The sequence below is a fragment of the Schistocerca gregaria genome, chromosome 5, assembly GCF_023897955.1.
Source record: "Schistocerca gregaria isolate iqSchGreg1 chromosome 5, iqSchGreg1.2, whole genome shotgun sequence".
NCBI classification, from domain to species: Eukaryota; Metazoa; Arthropoda; class Insecta; order Orthoptera; family Acrididae; genus Schistocerca; species Schistocerca gregaria.
The window spans coordinates 174,767,473-174,786,171 of record NC_064924.1 but is presented as its reverse complement, the minus strand read 5'-3'; the positions used below and the strand labels follow the sequence as shown (position 1 = coordinate 174,786,171).

The 18,699-nt window shown below is 42.0% G+C and overlaps 1 protein-coding gene across 1 annotated transcript in view; it reads left to right on the top strand.

Moving 5' to 3' along the window:
• LOC126273271 (leucine-rich repeat-containing protein 43-like) overlaps nt 1-18,699 on the top strand; it is a 254,891-nt gene that overhangs the window by 220,829 nt on the left and 15,363 nt on the right. Inside the window, exons 8-9 of the mRNA XM_049976815.1 lie at nt 510-674; nt 16,878-16,911. Of these exons, the coding sequence (XP_049832772.1) occupies nt 510-674; nt 16,878-16,911 (199 nt within the window). The remainder of the gene's footprint in view (nt 1-509; nt 675-16,877; nt 16,912-18,699) is intronic.

Sequence of the window (18,699 nt, the reverse complement as noted above, 5' to 3'; positions counted from 1 at the left end):
CAATTTGAAACTGTAAACATGATTGTGAAAATGCACCTTGCTTCAGTAGTCAACGTAGGCACTAATTTCTGTTATGCGGTATGTACTCTTACGTCTATTATAAAAACGTTAATTTCGTCTGTTCTTTGTATTATGAACGTGGGTTTGTAGCGATCTGTTAAGATCCGAAGATGGTCACTTAACTGGTAAAAACTACTAATCGATGTGTCCTTCCTCGCGATACTGGAAAAAAAATTCTAAAGAAGACTACAGCACTAAAAGAATGGCTTTTTTTGTTGACCTCCTGAAATGGTTTAGCGAGCCAACGTTTTCCGGGACGACTGCTGGAAGTTACTCAATACTACTTGCACCGAGAAAAGCTTCGAGGTTGCCAGTCCACGATATTCAACCTGATTTTTGAAAGGCTCCGGTGTAAGGTTTGTTTGCTAGTTGGCCGCGTACTGTTGCAAGAGCGCCGCGGGTTTTGGAACGCGCGTGAAGGCAGCCGACCTGTTTCCGGTGGCGCGCAGGCGGAGGAGCCCCGCGAGACGGTGGTGGGCCGCGCGGTGGTGGCGCAGTTCCGGCTGCGGATGCGCCCGCCACGCTGGGACGAGCGCACCGTCGACTTCGAGTGGTCGCTGGAGGAGGGCGGCGGCAGGCCCGCGTACGCCCAGCCCGCCACCGAGCCCCTCATGGTAAACACGGCGGTGCTGCGTCTCTCCGTTTGGCACAGGTTTCTCTCTGAGGGCGTTTCCTGATGGAACGCCAGTGGTTGTCCTCAACAAGTCCAATGCCCAGTCGGATGAAAAGTGTCTGGACACCCCTATGTAGAGTACAACCGACCACTAGACGTCTCCATTTGCGACAGATTTCTCTCTGCGGGCATTTCCTGATGGAACGCCAGGGATTGTCCTCAACAAGTCCAATGCACAGTTGGATGAAAAGTGTCTGGACACCCCTATGTAGTGTTCAACTCACCACTAGACGTCTCCATTTGCGACAGATTTCTCTCTGCGGGCATTTCCTGATGGGACGCCAGTGGTTGTCCTCAAAAAGTCCAATGCCCAGTCGGATGAAAAGTGTCTGGACACCCCTATGTAGAGTACAACCGACCACTAGACGTCTCCATTTGCGACAGATTTCTCTCTGCGGGCATTTCCTGATGGAACGCCAGTGGTTGTCCTCAACAAGTCCAATGCCCAGTCGGATGAAAAGTGTCTGGACACCCCTATGTAGAGTACAACCGACCACTAGACGTCTCCATTTGGGACAGGTTTCTCTCTGCGGGCATTTCCTGATGGGACGCCAGTGGTTGTCCTCAACAAGTCCAATGCCCAGTCGGATGAAAAGTGTCTGGACACCCCTATGTAGAGTACAACCGACCACTAGACGTCTCCATTTGCGACAGATTTCTCTCTGCGGGCATTTCCTGATGGAACGCCAGTGGTTGTCCTCAACAAGTCCTATGCACAGTCGGATGAAAAGTGTCTGTACACCCCTATGTAGAGTACAACCGACCACTAGACGTCTCCATTTGCGACAGATTTCTCTCTGCGGGCATTTTCTGATGGAACGCCAGTGGTTGTCCTCAACAAGTCCAATGCCCAGACGGATGAAAAGTGTCTGGACACCCCTATGTAGAGTACAACCGACCACTAGACGTCTCCATTTGCGACAGTTTTCTCTCTGCGGGCGTTTCCTGATGGAACGCCAGTGGTTGTCAACAAGTCCAATGCACAGTCGAATGAAAAGTGTCTGTACACCCCTATGTAGAGTACAACCGACCACTAGACGTCTCCATTTGCGACAGATTTCTCTCTGTGGGCATTTTCTGATGGAACGCCAGTGGTTGTCCTCAACAAGTCCAATGCCCAGACGGATGAAAAGTGTCTGGACACCCCTATGTAGAGTACAACCGACCACTAGACGTCTCCATTTGCGACAGTTTTCTCTCTGCAGGCGTTTCCTGATGGAACGCCAGTGGTTGTCCTCAACAAGTCCAATGCACACTCGGATGAAAAGTGTCTGGGCACCCAGATGTGGTGTACAACTGACCACTAGACGTCACGTGAGGCGGTCTCTCCAGCATAAAACCAGGTTAGGATTATTGTGTTGCCAGTAGAGCAGCAATAATAGCGTAATGGGTCAGCCAGGAGATGTTAGTGACTTCGTCCGTGGGCTAGCTGTTGGAATTAACGTGAGTGACAAATCCATCAGGGGCATTTTTACCCTTCTAAAGCTGCCTAAATCGACTGTTGGTGACGCGATTATAAAGTGTAAACTATGAAGAAGGCCAGACAGGCCTCGCGTACTGTCGGACAGGGTCAGTCGAACGTTGTGGAGTGTGGTAGTACAAAATGAGGGTCGTTGAAAAAAAAAAATCACAGAAAATCGACGTTTCTAAGACTCCACGAAGAGGTAATCTGGGAAGTTCCATCGTTAGACGGTATGTCTCTGGCTCTCCTTCAATTGCACGTTATATTTCTTCATTTTGTACCTGTCCTCTGAGTACGTACGTGTAAAACATATTTTGATTGGCAGAGCATTGTCTCCGATCCACATGTAAATACATACTAAAACACAGAGAACGATGTACAACGAATGAATCATCGGAATGGCACAGAAATCCATAGATGTGATGTACATGAAAAGACAAACAAACGGCTACAATTTCAGAAAAATTAGACGATTTCTTCAAGAGAGAAAGCTTCACTAATTGAGCAAGTCTATAACACGTAGATCCAACCATGGACGTCACTCAAGCAGTTATTGATTGAAAGACTTGTCGTACCTCCTCCTGAGCGACGTCGTGCCAAATTCTATCCAGTTGACGCGTTAGATCGTCAAAGTCCCCAGATGGTTTGAGAGCCGTGCCCACAAGTCTCCAAAAATTCCCAGGTTTGGATAGATCCAGCAACCTTGCTGGCCAAGTTAGGGTTTGGAAGGCATAAAGACAGGCAGAGAAACTCTCTCCCATATGCATATTTTTTGTCGTCTTAGAGTGTATTTCATTTCTTGGCATTTTTTCGACATACAGTGAGCTGGAAACAGTCTTGAGATAGTATACACACATACAAATGGCGGTAGTATCGCATACACAAGATATGAAAAGGCAGTACATTGGTGAAACTGTCATGCGTGTAGATGTGATTTTTGTGAAAAGATTTTCGACATCGTTATTGCCGCGTGACAGGAATTAACAATAATAGTTCAAATGGCTCTGAGCACTATGCGACTTAACTTCTGAGGTCATCAGTCCCCTAGAACTTAGAACTACTTAAATCTAACTAACTAAGGACATCACACACATCCATGCCCGAGGCACTGTAGCGCCTAGAACCGCTCGGCCACTCCAGCCGGCAGGAATTAACAGACTGAACTCGGAAGAGTAGTGGGAGCTAGAAGCGTAGGACATTCCATTTCGGAAATCGTTTGGTAATCAGTATTCCGACATCCCCAGTGACGGGAGTTGCCGAGAATACCAAATTTAAGGTATAACCCCTCACCACAGGTCGCTTAACGACCGAGAGCAGCGGCGTTTGCGTAGAGTTGCCAGTGCTAACAGACAAGCCACACTTCGTCGAAGATCCACAGAAAAAGATGTCGGACATACGACGAGGATATCTGTTAGGACAGTGCGGCGAAACCTGGCGTTAGTGGACCATGGCAGCAAACGACCCACACAAGTGACTTTGCTAACACCACGACATCGCCCGCAACGCCCCTCACGTCTTCGTGACTAAAGACGGCTGGAAAACAGTGACCTAGTGAGATCAATCACGATTTCAGTTGGGATGAGCTGATGATAGGGTTTGCGTGGCACTGAGCAAGCTGGCGGTAGCTGCATAATGGTGTTTACATGGAATGGACTGGGTTCGCTGGTCCAAGTGAACGGACCACGGACTGGAAATGGCTACGTTCGGCTGCTTGGTGACCATTTGCAGCCATTCGTGGACTTAATGACACTGATGGAATTTTTGTAGATGACAATGCGCCATGTCACTGGGCCAGAGCTGTTCGCGATTGATTTGAGGAACATTCTGGATTGTTTGACCGAATAATTTGGTCACCCAGAACGCCCGACATGAATCCCACTGAATATTTGTGGGACTTAATCGAGAGTGTAGTTAGTGCATAAAATCTTGCACAGGCAACACTTTCGCAATTATGGACGATTATGGAGGCAGCATGGTTCAATATTTATGCTGGGGACTTCCAGAAACTTGTTGAATCCATGCCATGTCTAGTTGCTGCACTACTCTGGGCCTTATAAATGTCCTTTTAGGAGTCTGGAAAAATTACTAATAAAAAGATAAAAATACCAACGGTTTCTAACAAGATGAAGAATTCTTCTGTGGCGAAAATTTTGCACTATGGATAGACACTTACAAGAAGCAACAGTAGGTTTTCAACAAAGATTTATTGGTGCCATAGAATACGAAGAGACGAAAAAGATTCACTGACGACACGCATCAACTAATCCGTCAAATGCTCACTGTAAATTATACAGTGATGGTTTTGTCAACTACCGCGCTATTCTCAGGTCACCAGTAGCTATTCTCTATTAACTTATGGGCCTGAGTTGTAGGATATCCATCAATATGACCTTATCTGTTGCTATCTCATTTGAATGGCGCTCCTTACCTGGTGTTCATTCTAGACCTGCTCTCACACTTGTTGGAGACTATTCATCTTCTTGTCCACAAGATTACACCATCATCACACTGCAATATCAATGTCTACAGCCCTCGAACAACAGATATCTTGATCGTTCTATTGGAAGGGACATCCTATCCCAAAGCCAATACGAACGGCAGATTTAATTCTAATGGTTTTTTTTTTTTTTTTGTGGAGTTACTTGAAATAGTTGGTGAACGAAGGTCCAATATAAACTGCACAGAAAACGATTGATAGTGTCCTGCTTTTGCGTCTCGTTGAACAACAGACGACAGACATATTGCAGACAGTGAAGAAAGATTTTATGCGGCGTTATGATGCATGTACTGAGTCTGGAGATCGTCACTTTGAGGAGTTCCTGCGACCTAAAGTTATTACTAAAGATGTAAAGTCTTTATGTCAGTACAGAAGTGAGCATTCCTTTCGGGGCATTAGTTTCCGATTTCAAAGAACTCGCTTTCGTATACTACAATGTCTGTATACTTTTGATCTTTAATATTTGGGACAGCTTGTATATGGTTACACCCCCATGTACAAGAGCCGTTCGTTCTTCGCACCATACCAGCTATCCCACTGACAACGTGGCTCCTTATTGGCATTTCCGAAGCTTCCACTAATAACGCTTTGATGAGAGTTTGTTTCATGGCTCCAAGGGCTATGCGAATCATCCTATAATGGTGACCATACAATATCTGCCAAGTAGGTTCCCGTCTTTACCGTATACAAAGCTTTTGTAGTCTAATACAGCGCGGTTCAATATCTTCCAAGTGCCGAAAGTATCGTCTGGTCTGCTCCCCACCAGACCCTAACAACTGTGCTGAATATATTCGTACTTTTTTCCAGTTGGGTTATTAGGTACTCAATACGATTACTTCATATTAATTGGCAGTCTACGCAAACTCCAAATATGGGAGCCAAGCCGTATTTCTGGTTTTTCTGAGAGCAGTCACGTTCTCCAAGAATTCACCTGACCGCTCGTACACCGTTCTACCTATATGCCATAATCACATACTCTGAAAACCGTTTCCAGTCTCTTCCCTACCACCAACATACCATTGTCTAATCTGACTTCTGTTCTGCCTTTTGCAGCAGACTACACCGGACCGTTCCGAATCCCACCATAAACATGAGAGACGTTTCTCATAACCCCAATATTCATAATGCTACTCTAACAACCTCTCTTCCCGAATCCACACCCTTAGAATCAATTCCCTCTTCACATCCCTCTTCTAGCTTTCTTCTCACTATTCCAATCCACCCTCTCACTTAACCAAGAGTTTGTCGACAAGCCTCAGAGGGTCGCGTCCAGTAGACCCACAGCAATTCTAACATCAACATAATCAGAGGTAAAACATTGACGCCACGAAGACACCATTGAGTCGTCACACGTCCACAAGACCTTCATAATATCTTCATTTTTCATGTTTTAATGTTCTCTAAATAACGAAAAAGAGGGGCATCAACAGTTTGAGGTATGTAATTACAGAAGGATGCTGTAAATTAAGAGGACTCATAAGACTCATGAAGAGGATCGGCAAGGAAAGGAATAAATGGGTAATATAATTAGATGTTAGATGACGTGGTCAGACAGCAGAGAAAACTTGTATGATAGTAGAGGATCCGTAGAGGGCAAAAGTTGCTGGGGACACAGAGACTGGAATATATCCAACGAATAATTGAGGAATTTTGAGTACTTACTGCTCTGAGTTGAAGAGATCGACACAGGGGAGAAAATGATGGCAGCCTCATCAGACCAGAGTGACTGAAGGTCAGAAAGAATACTTTGTATTACTTGTTTCTGCAAGTAATATACAGTTCTGCACGTCCAGAGGTACTACACCAATGATAAATGTAACACACACTGAGGCAATAACAACTAGGGTGGAAACTTAAACATTTTTAGGTATCTACATTGTGGAGAAGTTAATATGGAAACGACATTTACTTAAACTCCTAGAACTACTGAGTTCAATAGCATTGGCACTTCGAATTATTGCACATCTTGTGGCGAGATGAATTAGTGAATAATATATTCTGCGTAGTTATATTCAAGAAAATCATATGGAATAATGATCTGAGGTAACTCATATTTAAGAAAGAAAGTTTTCATTGCTCATAAACTTCCAGTAAGAGCAATATGTGGTGTTCACTCACGATGATCTTCTAGATATGTTTTCAGGAGTTGTGCATTTTGACTACCACTTCACACTATATTTATCCTCTGTTGAAGTTTGTTGTAAGTGACGCACTAAAGTTCAAAATGAATAATGATGAACATAATTATATTACCACAAAAAATGACATTCGTCATTCCACATTACGGTTGTCTTTAATACATAAAGATGTCACAACGCTGCCGGCAAAATCATTGATCATCTAGCCTATGACGTTAAATATGTGACAGCAGAGTTAAATCTGAAAACAAACTCAAAAACTTTATCCTATTCCGTAGCAAAATGTCTGTTTACCTAATCCGTGAAAGGTTGTAGAGTGGAAGTACCGATTCACGTGCGTATTTTAAAAACACTTGTAAATAGTAAGCATGAAGCCGTATTTAAGTATGGTCGTATAGAATGAATGTAAAGAACGTAAAATGGCTCGTTCGATATCATTAGGATTAACAGTGCAGATCATGATCCATGGAATATGTAATTAATTAACTGCTGCCAGCCCACAGCCGTTCTTGGTAGGGCTACACTACAATAAAGATATCAGCGTTGTGTTCAGTACACAGAACAGAATTCAGCTAGGCGTCCTATCTGGTAGCATATTCTATCTCTATGGCTTAGAAAGTGTTGCCCTCAATATCAACAATGTCTTTATAGTATGTTAATATAACTACACAATGATAATTAATTTGAATTATTATAGTTAATATTGTGTTATTTCATAAGAATGAAGTTTTAAAACACAATGTAAGACAAGAACAAAAAACGCGCACCACTAAGGAATTATACGAATGCGGTGCACGTACAGACATACAAATGATTACAGTTTCAGAAAAATGGGTTGATTTATTCAAGAGAAAGATTCAGAAGTTGAGCAAGTCAATAACGACTTGGTCCACCTCTGGCCCTTCAGCAATCAGTTCTTTGACTTGTGTCCAGTTGACACATTACGAGTAGATCGCCAAAATTCCGAGCTGATTGGAGGGCCCTGCCTACAAAGCTCTAAATCAATAATGCTCCAATCGTTCTCAACTGGGGACAGATCCGTCGACATTGCTGGACAAATTAGAATTTGATAAGCACGAAACAAGCACTAGAAACTCTGGCTGTGTGCAGTCGGGCATTGTCTTGATGAAATGAAATCCCAGGATAGCCGGCCACTGAGGGTAGCGAAACGGGGCGCGGAAAATCGTTGGTAACCGCTGTGTTGTAAAAGTGCCGTGGGAATCATCAATGAAGACAGTTCTGCTCCAGTCAATGAGATTGCAAACCAAAGACGTGTCTGGAGACGCCCTGGACACAATTGGCAAGATAATGGTCGCTCGCACATGGCGTCAGTTTATACTGCTTAAGCATCTTCATACTTGCCAAACTCTACCTTGGCCAGTACGTTCGCCGGGTCTCTCTACAACCGAGACCGTTTTCAGCATTGTGGGCAGGCCCCTCCAACCATCTCGTTGTTTTGACAATCTAGCGCAGTAGTCGAACAGTAGTTGGCACCATATCCCGCAGGGGGACGTCCAACAACTCAATCAACCAGTGCCAAGCAGAATAACTTCTTGCATGAGGCCAAGGTGAACCAGTGCGTTACTGGCTTGCTGAACTCGTAAAGCTCTTTCTATTGAACAAATCACCCATTTTTTCTAAAACTGTAATCATTTGTTTGTCTGTACATTTATACCACATCTGGCGATTTCTGTCCCATTCAAATAAATCTTTAATGGTGCATCGTTTTTTTCGTCTTATAGTGTAATTTCTCAGTTTCTGCATGACTGAAAGTGAGGTACCAGGTGTCGTTTCCTGTTGCAATCTGTTTTATCATGCAATACATCTTCTTGAATCACCAATCTTTACCCAAGTAAAAGATCAGGGCACTTTCTGGTCACACTAAACGGTGGATGATGGACCCTTCCAGTGACAAGATAAAACGATGGAGTGTCAGACTACACGTGAGCCAGTAGGCTTGTTGTCTCCAAGGTCACCTCCTCCATTCCCCTCCTAGAAGGAAATTCCTGCCCTGCGTATGTATCTGAAGCAGTTGTCTGTGATACATTCGGGTCACTTCCACTGACATCTGCCAATATGACGACAGGAAACTCCTCCTCAGCTCCCTTTTCTCTCTGGACCAACAGAAATTAAGCTCCCCCTTCCTTTCTTCCATGTTTTATTACTAGGGGACTGACATGGGCTTCGTCATTTTTATTCTTTGTTCTGTAGTCGAAGGATCGTTACAGAGTGCCAGTGGAGGCCAGCCAAGACCACCCCCATCCATAAGCAGAATAAAATGAATAAGAAGACGTGTTAGTACAGTTATCCCATTCCTCCCATAATTATTTGGTATTTACAGTTTTCAGGTAATTATTACCAATTGTGCTAATTTCCCAAATACCAGCGTGTGTGCTTGTGTGTGTGTGTGTGTGTGTGTGTGTGTGTGTGCGTGTGTGAATTCCAAGAGACCAAACTGCTGAGGTCATCGGTTCCTAGACTTACACACTACTTAAACTAACTTAAGCTAAGAACGACACAGATACCCATGGCCGAGGGAGGACTCGAACTCCCGACGGGAGAGGCCGCGCAATCCGTGACATGGCGTCTCAAACCACACGGGCACAAATAACAGTATTTCCATCCTGACCTATTACCACAGTGAATTATTCAACAAATGATGCCATTATCCTGGATTAAACAATTTTCACAATACATTATTTAACAAACTATAATTTCTTCCAATCACTTTAAATTTTAAATACCACAACATGATGTTTAAACGAATAAACTTTTCCCACTACTAAACTGCGTCTCTTCTACATTAATAGTGTGTAATGTCATGGTGTATATGTTAAAACAGGCACAGTGTTCTACCAGTAGTAATACCATAATATAATAACGTCTTGGCGTTTTCTATAGGCGTGGCTACCACCCTATATTCCAAACCAGATACGTACGTATGAGATGGTTGAAAGTTTATGAATTTCCACAATGCGTTATTCGAACAAATACGCACTTTTTAAGCATCATGTCAACATACTATTCGCATTATGACTGTGTAATGTCAACGGTAGACGTACAAATAACCAAGAAGAAATTTGGACAGAAAACATCGCTAAATTCACGCTGTAAACACCATTAATAGGATGCCTTAGAGAAGTGAGACACTAAAAGAATGTAACACACTTATAAATAAACGATGAAAAATCCGAGTAGTAACATTTCTGCATATCGCTATACTGCACAGTAAACAGTTTTTCTCACCAGTGGACAGGAATGATTATGAAATAGACTTTATTAAAAGCAGACGAAAAATGTTATGTGGAGACTTGCACAAAGTAGTCTCTGCACGACTCTCCAGACTGGCTGCTCAGAACCAGCTGCCACTGGCAGTGGCTGCCGCCACGGGCCCCCCGCCCTGCCTGCAGCCTCCAACTGAGGGGAAGCACCAGTAGGTGCCTTCTGCCACAGCTGAGGTCCAGACACAGCCAGCCTGCCTTAACTTACAAATCGCACAAGTCATGTGTATATGAGTTGGGTACTACTGTTCGAAGTATAGGGCCATCAACCATACTGCAGTGATGGTAGAGAACATAATTTGTCAGTTTTTATTTTGTGGTGACATGATGTTGTTGGAAAAAAAATGGTTCAAATGGCTCTGAGCACTATGGGACTTAACATATGTGGTCATCAGTCCCCTAGGATCTAGAACTACTTAAACCTAACTAACCTACGGACATCACACACATCCATGCCGAGGCAGGATTCGAACCCGCGACCGTACCAATCCCGCGCTTCCGGACTGAGCGCCTGGAACCCCTAGACCACCGCGGCCGACATGTTGTTGGAATTAGATCATGTATGTCACTGAGTACGTGTGTGAGCTGACGGACTTCCTCATACCGTGTTCCACTGTAAGTCTTTGTGTTTAATCTGGTATAAAGCTTTCTTCGAAAAATTTCCAATTTGGTCTTTGTCATCTTTCATCACGAATCTTCTCTAATACGTGGACTGCCGTGTGTGATATTTTATAATTTAAAGCATCATTGGAATTATCTAATTCTTTCACCATACATTAATTTGACAATTACATCTAGCCGAGAGCATTCAGGTATTTCAATTTTACATCATATTTCCTGCACAATACTACTGTTAAGAGAGTGTGGTGTATGCTGGCAGCTTTCCTGCCCCATATTCATAGATACGATGTAACCGTCCTTTATATTGTATTGTGGAGAACAATGTTTTGGATTATGAAAAATATTTTCCCCCACTTTAATACAATGTAGTTGTTGTTGTTCTCTTCAGTCCTGAGACTGGTTTGATGCAGCTCTCCATGCTACTCTATCCTGTGCAAGATTCTTCAATTCCCAGTACCTACTGCAGCCTACATTCTTCTGAATCTGCTTAGTGTATTCATCTCTTGATCTCCCTCTACGATTTTTACCCTCCACGCTGCCTCCAATACTAAATTGGTGAACCCTTGATGCCTCAGAACATGTCCTACCAACCGATCCCTTCTTCTAGTCAAGTTGTGCCATAAGCTCCTCTTCTCCCCAATGCTATTCAATGCTCATTAGTTATGTTATCTACCCATATAATCTTCAGCATTCTTCTGTACCACCACATTTCGAAAGCTTCTATTCTCTTCTTGTCTAAGCTATTTACCGCCAGCGTTTTACTTACATACATGGCTATACTCCATACAAATACTTTCAGAAACGACTTCCTGACATTTAAATGTATACTCGATGTTAACAAATTTTTCTTCTTCAGAAACGCTTTCCTTGCCATTGCCGGAATACATTTTATAACCTCTCTACTTCGACCATCACCCGTTATTTCGCTCCCCAAATAGCAAAACTCCTTTACTACTGTAAATGTCTCATTTCCTAATGTATTTCCCTCGGCATCACCCGATTTAATTCGACTACATTCCATTATCGTCGTTTTGCTTTTGTGACGTTCATCTTATATCCTCCTTTAATACAGTACTTCTGTGTAATACAAATATTTTCTTTCTTGGAGTCTGTATTAAGAATCTCCACGTAGTTTACAGGTAAATAATTATTTGTTAGTTGCACTTCATGGAAGTGATGGATGCAGAGCACAGTGGAGCACATTTAAAATACTGTTTGTCAGTATTCATACACTAACACCATTTTACAGAGGGTCGAACATATGATCCAGTCTGTAACTGCATATAGCAGCCCGAGCCAGCTAATACCGTATTCTTTTGCCAAGGAAGACGTGACAGTTCCTCATAGATGCATATCAGGGGATGTGATAAAATGTATGAGGGCTGTAACCATTAACTTTGTTCACTCTTGGGTTTGTGCTTTGAAAAATAAATTTGTTATACATCTTTATTCTGCAGCTGGAGATCATCCACACTAACAGTAAATCCCAAGAGTCTGATCATTGGTTACATTCACATTGATGTTTCCCTGGTAGTGCCCTTGCACACAGAAGTAGTGATTTTATATTAGATAGCAACACATCTCGACTTTCTTTTTAAAAAAGCCAGGGATATCTTGCACTACATCCAAACCCAAGAGATAATAGTCGTCAAAAAGAACCTGCTGCAGTACGACAGGCAACTTTTCTACTAGTTCATACATTTTAGCGTCAACCAATTCCACTTTGTATGGTATATTCACAGGACACTTATATTTTTTCGAAGTGGTTTCCAGCGCTTCGTTGTAGTTTTTTTCCAATATTCTTCTTTCAATGTGCCATGAGAGGTGGTAGCACTACCCGACACAGTGTTTTGCAGAGACGAACTTGGAGAAGTACTGTGTAGATAATTGTTAAAAGACCCATACATATCCTTTCTTAAGATTAGAAAAGTGCAGTTTCGTAACTGTTCTGGACGGTCCATTTCATCACAGATTTTAACCAACGTCATGTTATCGCAAAACGGTTCCGCAATGGGTGTAAACGCATTTAAATTTTTGTTGCTAAGAAGTGTGACACTTTATTGTATTTTATGTTACCAATATCAGCAACAAGTCTGTCAAGTCCTCCAATAATAACCAGAACCAAAGCATTCGTCAGTTGTTCTGGTCTTAAGCAGCAGCACTCGGTCGTCAGTCCGCAAGTGCCCCATCAGGGTCATCCGAACGCAGTGTCATACCCAGATGAGGATGCGGATAGGAAGGGCATGTGGTCAGCACACCGCTCTCACGGCCGTTATGATGGTTTCCTTTGACCGGAGACGCCACTATTCGGTCGAGTAGCTCCTCAATTGGCATCACGAGGCTGAGTGCACCCCGAAAAAGGCAACAGTACATGGTGGTCCGAATGGTGACCCATCCAAATTCAGGCCACGCCCGACAGCGCTTATTTCGTTAACCTGACGAGAACCGGTGCGGCAATGTGGTTGTGTTCTGGTCTTCCTCTCTAATAACTGAGGGATGTTTAGCTCTTTGGTACCCGCCAGGATAGCCGAGAGCGCCAACGCGCTGCTTCCTGGACTCGGGTGGGCGCGGCAGCCCCTGATCGAATCCGCCCGGCAGATTGACGACGGGGGCTGGTGTGCCGGCCAGCCTCGATGTGGTTTTTAGGCGGTTTTCCACATCCCGCTAGGTGAATACCGGGGTGGTCCCCACATTCCGCCTGAGTTACACGACTCGACGACATCTGAACATGTTTGCACTATTCCATGAATTACACTAGACGCAGACAGCTGGGGAATAGTAATTTCGTCCTGGGAGGTATGGGATGGCGGCAGGATGGGCATCCGGCCGCCCCTTCATACTAACCTTGCCAAATCTGTTCCTAACAATGCTGACCCTGCGTCAGTGCGAGACATGGCACCAGTGAAAGAAAGAAAGAAAGTTTAGCTCTTTGGAGGAATCCATGTTGATGCTTCCCGCTACTTGAGTGCTCAACAGTGTGGTCATCTCTGACTATCAAACCTCCTTCTTTCTCTTAATTATGCAAGATGGCGGAACTTCCAATCAAGTGATCTTCTAGTGATACCTGCTAAATTTGGTTTTGGATATAACCCAATTGTAAAGATGTAGCCCATTAACAGTATTGTGTGTGTGTGTGTGTGTGTGTGTGTGTGTGTGTCTGCTGTAGCTAGTTCCACACAGTTAAAAAGTTGTTTCATAGTGTATCTGAAGGCAAAAATGTATGGAGAAATAATACTTTTTAAAAAATTTGTACTGTAGTAAATACTTATACAATCCTAAATTTTCTCTTAAGTGTATGTTTTTATGGGGGGAAAATGTACATTTGATCTTGACATGACACTTACCAAGTGCCTGTTTTTTGTTAAATAATGCATTGTGGAAACTGTTAAACTTTCAACTGTCTCATATTAACGTGTCTGTTTTGGAATACTGGGTAGTTGTCATCCTATGTAGTGCTTATAGAAATCACCATGACAGTGTTATACTGTTGTATTTCAGTCAATAGCGCAACATGCTCCTTTCAGCATGTAAACAGTGACATTATACACTAGTAATGTAGGGGTGACATAGGTTTGGTATGGAGGAAGAGTTATTGTTTCATTGTTGCGCTTAGGAGTTGTTTAACATTTAAAGTCTCAACAAGAGCATATTTGTTATTAATATTGCAGTGAAGAAATTTTTAAGTACATAATATTCACGTAATTTGTTTAAACATCGCACTGTGGTATTTTTTTAACATTTAAAGTGTCCACAAGAGCGTATTTGTTCTGAAATAATGCATTGTGGAAATTGTTTAACTCTGATTTTTTACCTAATTTGTTGAATAATGCGCTGCGGCAATCTTATCAGCGGAGAAATGCGCCTGATGAAAGCACAAAAAGGCGAATATGTTGTTCTTTAAAAGACTCTGACAGAAAAGTGGAGAACCAACGGCCTCAGTTCTCCGTCTTCCTCACAAAAAATTTTGACGTGCAAACATATTCGCCCTGTTTCAACACAGGACATTCTAAATGCTTTTACCCGATCTCTCTTTGTAGTTAAGTCTTCATACTCAGCACGTCGCTCTCCCTGCTACTGTCTACATACGCCTCTCTCACACTGCCTTCTTTTTCTTCCACTGATTTACACTACAACCCACTGCCACTGTCTCCATCACACCTCCACAGCTCAAAAATTCTGGATCGTCCAACGTACCTTTTCCCTTACACCCACGTGAACAAAATTTTGGTCTATGTAGCGTCTTCACTCATCTGTATTTTTCATTTCCACTACCTCCTCTCTCTTTCGCTTCCACTACTTCTATCTCCATTCCTCGCTCTTTCTCTTTTAGTGGCATTGTCTCCCGCTGACCATCAATACCTCCTCTCTTTTTGGCTCCCAATGATATTGTCTTCATACCTCTCTCTTTCTTTTTCACTGCCAGTTTGTCTCTGCTACCATTAATGTCTGAGCACAAAAAGCACGAATATGTTCCCATGCCAAAAGTTTTGCTGAGGAAGGCGGAATGAGGACTGAGCCACTTTTCAGTCGGAGTCTTTTAAAGAGGAACGTATTCGCCTTTTTGGTGTCCCGACAGGCACGTTTTTCCGCTGGTTCCCTTCGTTTCCCCGTTACTACAGAGCGTTTTGCGAATATAAAACGAATTCTATAGGTCAGTCAAGTCTTGGAAGCTTATTTACATAGCACGACCACATTTATATACTATGACACATATAAACAACAAATAAGCGCACATAATGTTAACACAATATCGTTCGCTTTATACGTTTTCTGGCTTACTATTTGCATCTTAAAAGAGTAAAAATTTTATTAGAAATATTTTATTTTATTTACAGTCTTTCCAGCGTTACATAATTCTGACAGTCATTTTGAATTCTACTCAGACATTGTAAGATCCTTTTAGCCCATTTTCATTGTCACTGAGTACTACTTTTAGAACATCCGTGAAGCTGTGAAATGCCCATTGTACAGAAACAGCGGATCATCGTAAAGTTTTATTGGTGAAAAAATGCTGACTAGACACATTGTTTGGTGACCTCAGAACCCTTTCGATGACTCTATAACCCTTGTAACGTGTTCACTACGTCAGTTAAAACTACGTTTACGCAACAGACCGCATATTACGTGTATGTTTTATATGGATAAGTACGGCAACTTTGAATGTCTGGATCTCGATAACTGATAATCATACTGAAAAAAGTTTTAAAGATGTGTGAGAACATCAGCTAAAACACATAAGGTAAAAAATTCGACCATTAGCGATGAACAGGTATTATAGAAATGGCCATCCCCACAATCGATTCTTTCCGTAGCCAGAAACCAGGTTTCCTCAGGTAGTGCCCACGAACACATGGTACTTTATAAAGCTGGCTGAAGTCCACCCTAGACCACGCCTAATGCTAAAGAACGAATTGATCTGCTCATTTTGCCTGGCCTGAAGGAAATGTGTAACGTTCAAATTTTGACCTTGTGCTGTAGAATAGTTACAGTATGCCAGCATAGGTGTATGGTCGCCAGGCCAAGGGCTATCCAGATCAGTTGACCCATCATGTCTGTGATCAATAGAACCCGTGATGTGACCCCATGAAAAATCACATTTTCGCACGTGCCTTTTTGGAACATACTGGTACCGTGCACTATCTGTACACTGACAAATCCACATATATCTTAGACTGAAAATCTGGGTACTTGTAAAATTAGTAAAACTGAAAATACTTACCTAAAAACTATAAATAGCAATTAATTACATGACGAAAGGGTTAACTGTACTTATATGTCTTCCTATTATTTTTATTCTGCTTTGTGGAAGAGGAGGGGCGAGAAGTGACTGATGAACTTTCCATCACAACTGACAGATTAAGAATGATGAATCCCACTCAGTTCCTCTGCTAATAAAATGAGAGAGCGAGCTTGATTCACATTGTCGCAAATGGAAAAGGCAAGGGGGGGTGGGGTGGAGGGCAGGTTTTTCCCCACCATCCTATAACCAGAGGTCAGCGAAGTAGGTCATCTTGACACCCCATCACCCGACGTTTATCGTGACCACGAAGGACCTTGCTCTTCTATTTGCCTATTGCAGTGTAATTCAATATCTATTGATAATGTCTACGGCTACTGTCTATGGATACTATTCTGTTTGTTCCAGGATATCGTTTATCGAGACAAAAAGGAAAAGTCCAGTAAGTAAAAATGTGATCTCATTTTTACTTTCTTTTGTTGTCTGTCCAAACACAGACTAAATAAAATAATAGTAATAGGAAGTAGCGTTATTGATTATCACAGTTTAAATTGTGATTTCCCTTTCGTATACTCACAGATGCTCGGAAAAATTGTAGAAACGTTTTTGCTGAAGATATTTACACAATTATTTTTCACAAAAACACACAGAACATATACCACTTGAGAAGTAAGAAGTGAAAGTTAACAGGTACTATGTTTCTCTTGTAGACATAGAGCACATTTCCATTCTCCCCGTGTTGATGGTTTAGCACGTAGACTGGCATGTCCAAGTATTGAATTCCGAATTTAGATTGAATGTTTCAACACTCTTTTCATTATGTAGTTAAAATGCGCTGATAAAAGAGCAAAGTTTTAATATGAACATCCCCTCTATTCATTCATATGATTAAAGCATCTTAACATCTTGTAGAGATTTCTTTTAAACTTGAATTTCGTACTTTAAAATGATAGTTCTGCAAGAAATAGATCTTCATCAATTGTTAATTCCCATTGTGTGTGCCTTACAGTCAGTTTAAAGACGAACATGAAAATATAAGCTAGAGACACTTGTATACCATTCTGTTGCAGTTTCTGTCTTTGAAATTCAATGTGCATCTCCACTGTTGTATTATGTTCTTCAGAAGATCGAAAAGTAAGTTTCACCACCAGTAAATTCCAAAATAATTATCTCCGCTTACAGATTTTATTTAATGTACATCATAACAACAATAAGAGGCTAAATTTCCACTGTTTGAAAAACAGTCCTATCCTGGACTTTGTAAAAGCAAAATACGTTTCAAACACGGACCGATTGAAATTACTCAGAGAAATCAAACCAATTTTTTGCCAAAAATCATCCTTCAAAGAAGTTATGTTTTCGAATAAAAGGTACTAAAACGCAATCTATACGCAAAAAAAGATTAAAGATTAGTAAATAAAAGTACCGGGATCAGGCACTGTGTTCATTTTGACACTCCCTATTATATTTTTATTTATGTCTCTATTTGTCCACTAACATTTGTATTTTACGCCCTCCGTCATCACAGAGCACACCCGACGGCAGCGTCGCATGGTAGCTGGCATTATTACTAGCCGAATATTTTACTTGAGCTCCTATCATTCATGTGTGCACTATTGTGAACACGCACGAAACTCGGGGGCCATTCTGGCGTGCGGCTGTATTTACAGTTCGCGCGCGAGGTCCTGTTCTGCGTTGTTATGCCAGCAGTCGTCCACTATGACGTAATACGCATTTTTCGGTTTCAGATTCGTCCTCTACTTAGGCCTGAACCCAATATATATATTTATTAATTTTTAATATTTTTTGAGTAGGCTGCCTTTTTGTACCTTTTAACGGATATCATACCTTCTTTGAGAGATCATTTTTGGCAAAAAATTTATTTCATTTTATTAATGTAAGTTACGTTTCTCTATGTAACTTCAATTGGTCAATGTTTGAAGCTTATTTCGCTTTTATAGTAGTCCAGGATAGGATCATGCAGGGTTAGTTGTACGGTCGTCTTCCCCTCATATTTTTAGATAACCTGGTGATTTCCTATCCGGGCGAAGGGCGTCGTTCTTGAGTTAATAAAGTAGATTGTGCAAGCGACAACTGTTTTTTAAGTAGCAGAAATAATGAGGTTTGTTGTACCATCACGCCAAGGTGGAACTGAATAGTTTTTAAGACTAAATTTCATTGGTTAACTGATTTTTTTGTTTAAAGTGAAATTTAGTTTTACAGAATATAC